We start from the raw sequence: 8,982 nt of genomic DNA on the forward strand, positions 1-8,982 counted from the left end.
CTACACGTATCTATTAACCACAAACCTAGCCCACTCATTCCTTATCTCATCGATATCCACTTGGGTATAAACAAGGCTGCTTCTTCTCTCCCACTGAAAAGAATTCAAGTAACCCATGTCAAAATTACCATAAAAAGCTCATTGGAACACAAATAGAATAAACAATCTTTATGGTACCTTGTTAACAAATGAAAAGTCTTTATCCTTAATGATGTCTCTCATGTATTGCATGACAAAGTAGCCGCACTCCTTGTTGTTCGGTTGAGGAGGAATACCCTAAAAGCAGTGAATCCAACATAGCGAAAACAAAAGAATCCAAAATTAATCATCATGGAACCTAATACAAATTTGCTTCCAGAATCCTCTATAGGAAAAACATACATACCGACAAATTTTTCCATATAGGTGAACTTCGGCCTTTCCTACCCTTCTGTGCATTATACATAGATATTGCACTAAAACATAATAGATGCACAAACTATCAGGTTTCAAGAAATAACCATTGTACTCAACATTGCATTATTCAAACTTGTATGACTGTAACTTACCTATCAACAATGGAAACCCATTCTCCGGTGGATAACCGTCTCTTCAATGGATCCATAAAATAAACAATTTCTTGTTCGGGATCCACAACAGTTAGCACCCAATGTTTACTATATAACAATACAATATGATTTTAATTATCAGTCCACATGTATCACTACAAGCAAGTTATTACATATATAACAGTTGCTAGCATTCAGTTATCAAATTACTTACTCTGAGTTATACGGCAGCATGAAAATCTGTCCAGGTTTTGCAGATACCAGCCTCTCCTTTATATGTTGGGACCTTTCTTGACCTTTCCCACACCCAATTACACCAATCATCGCAGGGTCAACAAAAGCAACCATATCCAACATTTTATATTGACTCAGGACATCATAGAGGTACTAATTACAATCATATACACCAATTTGAATTCAGCAACAGATTATTCACAGTGATACACCAATGATATAACACGTGGTACTTACAAGAAATAAATCAATTTTTTTTTTTTTACCTCTGGTATATCACTATGCAGTTCCCAGTTAATTCGTTCATGGTTGCAATTCTGTGCACATCTTGCCGTAGTATAAATGTTTTCCGTGCATGGCCAAACACTTCAGCCTCAATTTGAATGGTGATAGCCTTCCTATCTTTGAATCCGACCTCACCCACATGCACAACACACTCAATGAATTTGGTAAGGAAGCTGCCAATGATTGTAGGCTAAACTCATCCTCAGAGAGTTCGTCTTCCTGTACCACTTTCTTTTTTCTCTTCCTCTCAGGTTTCTACACATACAAGATTGATGATTTTATTTTCTAATCTTACAGGCTGCAATCTTAAGCAAATAGGAATATGGACAAATCAAGATATGGATATATTACAATTATTATGAGAACTTACCTTCATAGGTGACATTATGACAAGCTCTTTCGGCCATGGTACCCAACTCCCCATGGCCTGCCTAACAGTTTGTATTTCATCACCCATAGGAAACGGAACTAAGGCGTTCTCCTCAATTGCAACAGAGACTGAAACACGCAAATTATTATCCCCTAGTGGATAACCATGACAAACTTGGGAGGGGTCATTGTGTTCCATCACAGTGCCAAGAGCTACAATATGATCAACTGAACCTAATGCGAACTTGGCACTAATCTCAACTCCTTGTACCTGAAACACACAAAAAAGCTGGAATTTTATCTTCAAATACAGATTTATATATACTCTGTGTGTGTGTGTGTGTGTGTGTGTGTGTGTGTATATAGTCCACAATCAATAAAAACTATACTACATTGCAATAATATAGATATCTGTTTTAAGTAACTACCACTTTCTCTCCAGCTAATTGTCCCTCAACTCCATGGTCAGCCACTTGTTTCTTTTCATGCTCACTCAACTTGCTTAGCTCATCCTTTTTATTGGAGTTGAAAACAAATTTTCCATCACACTCCTTCCTCTTTGAAACTTTGTTTTTACATTCCATTGCTTTCTCCTCAATTACAACAAAAGCTTTCTGAATTGCTTTCCCATCCACAACATTCACTACCTCGTCTTGCACTTGAGCATATCGATCTTCATCACATGTTGGACTTGCAGTTTGTGAACAACTGCCTTGCCCAGATCCATGCAAAATGTATTTCTCTAGCACTGCTGGAAAACTAGCTAGCTACTTTCCCAACCTCCCTTCCGTCTACCTTTGCTTCCAGCTGTGCAAGCTTATGAACCCAAAATGCCCTCTCTTCTTTAATTGCCTGTTGCTTGGCCTCTTCAATGATCTTATCTTTTCTTCTTCTAGTATTTTTGCACACTGATTCGAATAGTCTCTTGGATGTTCTCCCTTCTACGTTTAGGGGTGTGAAAATAAGATGAGGGATTCACATAAGCTCCCACCCCTCGCACTCTACCACCATGCTCAGGAGTGCCCAAAGCCAAGGTTAACACATCATTACTTCAACTAGTGCTTAATTCTCCACTAGCAACCTTCTCCTTCAAGTCCTTCTGGTCACATTTACAAAAATAGTAAATAAGCATAGACAGAATTTTAAAAGGTCAGCTATAGACATTGAACTTCACAAAATTATACTCACAATTTTTTCAGCGCATTGCTTCGTCCCTTCATCCTTGAAGGTTCCCTGCTTGGTCTGTCGTCCAGCGATCCATAGTGTCGCTCTATCAATTTCCTCCTCCTCCATTGTTGTAGACTACCAAAAATAGATGGTTACTAAATTTGTGGTGATAAATTAATAGCCATGTTAACAAATTACCTAACAATTACCCATAACTTACCAGCTCTTCCTCCAACCCAGCATATCCCTTACGGGACATTCGGTGGGGATACTTATTCTTCGCACGCCTAACTTGTGCCAACCTATGCACTTCCTGAAAAACATATGCACTCAATTGATATACCTCTTTAATATAACAACTTAACACAACAACCTTAATGTAAAACTTACAATAAATTGTGGGTTTGTCCGTTCAGCCACAAATTGGATCCAATGATCTTTATTGATGAATCTATAATCATCCAGAGGAAACTTCAAGGATTTAGGGTCATCTAAGTAAGGCATAATGTAATGTCTTGTGAGCCGGGACTTGAATTCCCTCCATTTTGATGCAGCTGATTCCAATACGAGTTTCCTTTTTTCAGGACCAATCTCAAATGCTCCCTGTGTATAGAAACACAGTTCTTGTAAGTGATAGGAAAACAAACAAAAGGGCCAAATTGTACTATCATTCATAATATACGGCAGAAACTTTGATGTTAGAAGGTAAAAGTTACAGGAATATGATCTGCTACTAATAACTTCATGAATAGACAAATGTATACCTGCACACGTAACCAGATTTTCTCTTTCTCCTCAGCTGTGACACCTCCAATTTGGCTCTTGATAGTTCTCTAAGTAGTCCTTATGATTGGTATATTTCTACGAGCTAAGACACCAATATATGATTGCATTTCCTTCGCTACCTTCCCGCATGGAGTCCCTTTTACGTTGAAGAGAACCACTTTCTTCTGCCTTAAGCTCTTGCACCTTGAAATACGTGACATTGTCACACAATGCCGCTTAAGTAGCTTCAGACCTCCGGTCTCTTCATCCTTCCTATTAGATTTCCCATTTTTATCAGAAATGGATGCATCAGTTGATGTCGAATGTGACTTTTTTGATGACTTAGTTTTCTTCCGCTTCACTCCCTTATCCTTTGACTTCTTCGGTATTGAGGCAGATTTTGTTGGGCCCATTATCTACAAAAAAGACTTGATAGACATTAATTAGCCACTTGTACTAAAGAATAAACACATCTGTTTCAGTAATCATGTAAAGAACAATACAATGCGCCCACACAATAAAGACCAGACTAAATACAGAAAGAAACCAAAAACCATGCCATTTTAGTAATCACATGACATGTAGAAAGCTTCAATCAGTTTCATTCAACAAGTGGACAACAACAAATCTGGTTTGTACCAAATTACATGGCTAAAGCAAAAATGAAAGGTGCTGATCAACCAATACATAACAAACCACAAGGAATTGAAGTGGGATAACAAATTATCATATTAGAAATTAAACTGCCTATATTATCCATCAACAACTATATCCTCCTCCCCTTCCCGCATGTAACCCACTTCTTCCTCATTTGCTAAGTTACCAAGTAATTCAATAGATGGCATCATGGTGGTGATGGGATGGTGAGCAATAAAAGTGTCCCCAATCTCATCTTCAACCTCAAAATCACTGTAATCCCTACTAGAAATTCTTAGAACTACTGACCACATTGGATCTACAGGGTCTTGAACATAAAAGATTTGCTGAACACAGTTTCCCAACACAAAAGTATCATTTAAATGACCTTTCTTATTCAAATTCACCAATGTGAACCCCAGCTCATCTACCTTCACACTCCTTCTATTCTCTACCCAATCACACTTAAAGATAGGGATCCTAAACTTTTCATAATCGAGCTCCCATATTTCAGTAATCACCCCATAGAAGCTCATGTCATCAATAATTAGCATTTTATCCCTAGCAGTAGCTACTTGTGGTGTCTTAGCAAGTAAGTAGACACCACTGTTTTGCGTTGATCTAACATCATCACGCTTCTTTGTGTTATACTGAACTCCTGCAATTCTATACCCACTGAATGTTGGTACTTCATTGCTCGATTTATCTAAAAGCCATCTGACAATCTCGGGAACGTGAGAATCTGGTTCACTTAGTTGAACAACAACCTACGATTGAACAAAGAAAATAAGTATCTGGAATATCAACCAAAAATATTCCCATAAAGGTCGTTACTGTTCAGACTTACCCTCTCCTTCAACCAATCTGCAAATGTCTTGTTTTTCTTGTCTGTAAGCCACTTTTTATTCTTTTTGAATCTTGGAAACTCCCTCTTCAAGTATTGTAGGTGTTCACTACAATTACCAAAAAAGCAGTGATACATTGAGTGAAGATTAGTGTACAAAATTACATGAAATATTAACAGAAATCACAATCTTAGATAAAGGGATGTCACTTACACAAAATAGCTTCTGAATTCAACCGTGTTTTGAAGTGCGCAAAGATGAGCTTGGTCAAATAACTTGCCGTAAACACTAATAACTGTAGCACCTGAGGTAGGCTTGTCCTCTATGTGAGCGTCAGATGGAATCCCAACAGTCTTGTCATCAATGAAAAGCTCTGCTAAAAACTCAACCGCCTCTTCAGCAATATAACACTCCGCAATGCAACCTTCTGGCCGATTTCTATTTCGAACATATCCTTTGCAAATCTTCATGTACCTCTCAAATGGATACATCCATCGAAAGCAAACTGGTCCACATAACTCCACCTCTCTAACTAGGTGAACTGTTAGATGAACTATCATGTCAAAAAATGATGGGGGAAAGTATTTTTCCAGCTCACACAATGTTTCAACAAGTTCACTTTGGATATTCGGCAGCCTTGACACATCAATAGTCTTGCTGCAGATTTCATTAAAAAACAGGCATAACCTGATCACGGCAATTCTGACCGGCTTTTCAAGCACACCTCGTATGGCAACAGGGAGGAGTTGTTGCATTAAGGCATGACAATCATGGGATTTAAGTCCACTAAGTCTTAAATCATCCATGGAAACCAGGTTTGATATGTTAGAAGAATAGTCTTCAGGAACCTTCATGCCAAAAAAAGACCCACACATGCATCTTTTTTCATTTGTCTTTAGGTTCCAGCTTGCCAATGGCAAGCGCTCCTTTTTCGGACCTTTAAGATCAGGCCTTAATCCTAATCTAATACCCATCTCCACTAGATCCAACCGAGTTTTCACTCAATCCTTTGTTTTTCCAGGAATATTGAGCAAGGTACCTATGAGACTATCACATACATTTTCTCTATATGCATCACATCAAGGCAATGCCGAACAGGGAGAAACTTCCAGTATTCAAGATAAAAGAAAAATAGATTTTTTTTTTCCAGCAAGGCCTGGTTTCATCATCCCCACCCTTGTAAGGAGGGGGCTGATTTTTTTTTCCCAAAACGGTACTTTGGAACTTCCTGCTCCACCCTGTGCAGTACTTCTTCCCCACTCAAAGGAACAGGAGGGGGAGAATGTTTTGGAAGGTTGTTGAAAGCAGCCTTTTGCCTTCTATAAGGATGGTTTCTTCCTAAAAACCTTCGATGCACGATGTAAGCCATTTTCCCTCCATTAACTAGTCTTGTTGGTTTTGTATTTTCAAGGCAAATAGGGCATGCATTATACCCTTTAACTATACTCCCAGAAAGGTTACCATAAGCTGAAAAATCGTTGATTGTCCAGAATAGTAAACCTCTAAGTGTAAAGTATTCACTTTGTCTTGCATCGTAGACACCACTAACTCCTTCCCACAGCAGTTTCAAGTTGTCTATCAAAGGTTCCAAGTAGACATCAATGTCATTTCCTGGTTGTTTAGGCCCAAAAATCAACAGAGTTAACAACATGTGTTTTCTCTTCATTATGAGCCATGGAGGCAGATTATATGCGACCAGAATAACAGGCCAACAGCTGTACTTGCTGCTTAATGAACTATGGGGATTGAACCCGTCTGATGACAATGCAAGTCTTAGGTTTCTAGGGTCAGAACCAAAATCTGGCCATTTTTCATCTACTAACTTCCATGAAGTTGCATCAGCTGGATGACGCATCAAGCCATCGCATTTTATGTCAGTAGCATGCCAAGTCAGACTCTTACATGTACCCTCTGACTGAAACATTTTTTTGAATCTAGGAATAGGAGGAAAGTACCATAGTACCTTTGCAGGTACGCCTTCCCTCTCTTTCAAGTTTTTACCTACTTTCCACCTTGAAATACCACATGTAGGGCACTTAATTGCATCAATATACTCTTTTCTATATGAAACACAATCATTTGGGCAGGCATGAATTTTAGTGTAATCCATTCCTAGAGAACTCAATGTCTTATTTGCCTCATAGACAGAGGCAGGTATCTCATTGCCTACTGGAAGAAACTCCGAAAACGCAATCAACCACTCAGAGAAAGCAACATCACTCATACCGTGCTTTGCTTTCAAGTTGTAAAGCCTCACCAGAACATTCAACCTTGTGTGCCTATCACAACCAGGGTATAACGGTTTATTAGCATCATCTACAAACTGTCTAAACTCGTTACACTCATCACTTTCTATGTCTGCATCACTACCTAATCCTAATTCATAATCAGGTATCTCATTGCGGTTCACAGAGTAAGAACTATGTGAATATGAATCTACTGCTGCATCATCAGTAGATTCATCAGCTGCTGAATCCAATATGGCCTCCCCATGCTCATTCCATTTATCATAACTCGCATCAATACCATTTACAAATAGATGGTCCCTTATTATAGAAGCGGAAAAGTAGTCAACATTTCCACATTTTGTACAAGGACAACAATTATGGTTAGGGTCTTTAGCATTATCCAAGGCAAATTTACAGAACTGTGTCACCCCTAATTTATATTGCCGAGATCTCCTATCCGCAACCATCCATGTTCTATCCATTTATACTACGCACAAACAGAAAAACCAAACAGGAAGACAAACTTAATTGCAGATATATCAACACGAACTCATATATATTTGTTGGTTTCTTTTAAACTGATAGGTACTGGAATAGGGAATCTCGGTGTGCAATGGACTGAAACAGCTACCAATCCAAGATTATGTTTTACCCTATATACCTTCAGCATACAGTAATATGCAATAGCACCCAAATAGGAAGACAAATTTTAATTCAGTTTTTCTCATTACAAAGTGGAAAATGTTTGAAATATGTCAACTGAAAAAGCAATAATGGCTGGTTGTTTTTCATGCTTTACAATGACCAAACGCAAATAGAGAATATATTAGAAGCAACATGTTGTTAGAAGCAAGCAAGAAAAATATCATTATCTGCAAGTAACATAAATAATCAAAAGCAAGCAACCAAAAATAATATGATTTGTAACCAAAATGTCAGCAGATGTACACAATCTACTCCACTATTGTTGTTGAGAAAGGCATTGCATTAATCTTTGACAGACAGTGACTCATGTATAAGATATAATGAGACAGTAAAAAAAAACAAGAGTAGTTAAAAAAAATAAGAAAAAGAAATACCCATATGAGAATTGATGGTGTTGTTGACGCTGCAAACAGGACAATGTTCTGTAGTTCTCAAAGTAGCAGGCACCTAGCTAGCTCCCAATATACAACCAACAGCCATTTCAGAGATGGATTGAAAGTTCAATTATCTAGTACTCCCACCACCAAAGCTACACACCCATTATCATCATCTGCACAAAAAAAAAATTAATCATTCGTCAGGCGTGTAATTTGAGCAGGAATGAGATAAATTTGTGTCACGAAAAACCAAATTTGAATAAATGAAACAGTACTGCTGCATCGTTCTTGTATATGAATATTTAGGTATTATAAGCCAAAAAAAGAAAGAAACAAAAAAACCTGAAAATTGAGTAGTGCTGATGTTTATGATGAGTTGCCATCTATATGCAGCAAATATATGAGTTGTTGACCATAAATTCTACTAGTAGAGGTTAATTAATGTTATACAATGCAATATATAAAAGAGATATATTGTTGAGGCTCAGGGACTATGAACGAAATTTTCAGGTTAAAAGGTGAGCAAGGCTGTTGCCTTAGGCCTCACATGTTAAAAGGCCTCGGTTTGAAAGTTAACTCTGTTATATATATATATATATATATATATATATATATTTGGATCTGAGTAAGAGGCTGAAGGCTGAGTAAAATGCCCAAGTATCTTCAACATAGAACACCCAGAAAAGCAAAAAAACAAGCCCAAATCAGGAAGGCCTCTTCACATGATGATCATAGAATAATCACATCCCAAATGAGAATAAAACATTTTGCTTTTCTATTGGCTATAGCCTAGTACAGATTAGAGTTCATTTTTGTTTTTTCT

At 37.8% G+C, this 8,982-nt stretch overlaps 3 protein-coding genes across 3 annotated transcripts; all 3 read right to left on the reverse strand.

Moving 5' to 3' along the window:
• On the reverse strand, window positions 1–1,057 carry LOC121049239. Its single transcript, XM_040505916.1, has 5 exons — window positions 763–1,057; window positions 549–656; window positions 386–455; window positions 178–276; window positions 1–93 (listed from the first exon to the last, which is right to left on the reverse strand). The coding sequence occupies exons 1-5, from the start codon at window positions 903–905 to the stop codon at window positions 1–3; spliced, it is 513 nt and encodes a 170-aa protein (XP_040361850.1). The 5' UTR covers window positions 906–1,057.
• LOC121048988 lies at window positions 919–2,170 on the reverse strand. Its single transcript, XM_040505367.1, has 4 exons — window positions 1,865–2,170; window positions 1,438–1,707; window positions 1,049–1,322; window positions 919–935 (listed from the first exon to the last, which is right to left on the reverse strand). The coding sequence occupies exons 1-3, from the start codon at window positions 2,018–2,020 to the stop codon at window positions 1,086–1,088; spliced, it is 663 nt and encodes a 220-aa protein (XP_040361301.1). The 5' UTR covers window positions 2,021–2,170; the 3' UTR covers window positions 919–935; window positions 1,049–1,085.
• Window positions 2,171–6,014: 3,844 nt separating this feature from the next.
• Window positions 6,015–7,559, reverse strand: LOC112163736. The gene has a single exon (XM_024300010.1). It carries the CDS (start codon window positions 7,557–7,559, stop codon window positions 6,015–6,017), a length of 1,545 nt encoding a protein of 514 aa, XP_024155778.1.
• Window positions 7,560–8,982: the final 1,423 nt, after the last annotated feature.

The sequence above is a fragment of the Rosa chinensis genome, chromosome 5, assembly GCF_002994745.2.
Source record: "Rosa chinensis cultivar Old Blush chromosome 5, RchiOBHm-V2, whole genome shotgun sequence".
NCBI classification, from domain to species: Eukaryota; Viridiplantae; Streptophyta; class Magnoliopsida; order Rosales; family Rosaceae; genus Rosa; species Rosa chinensis.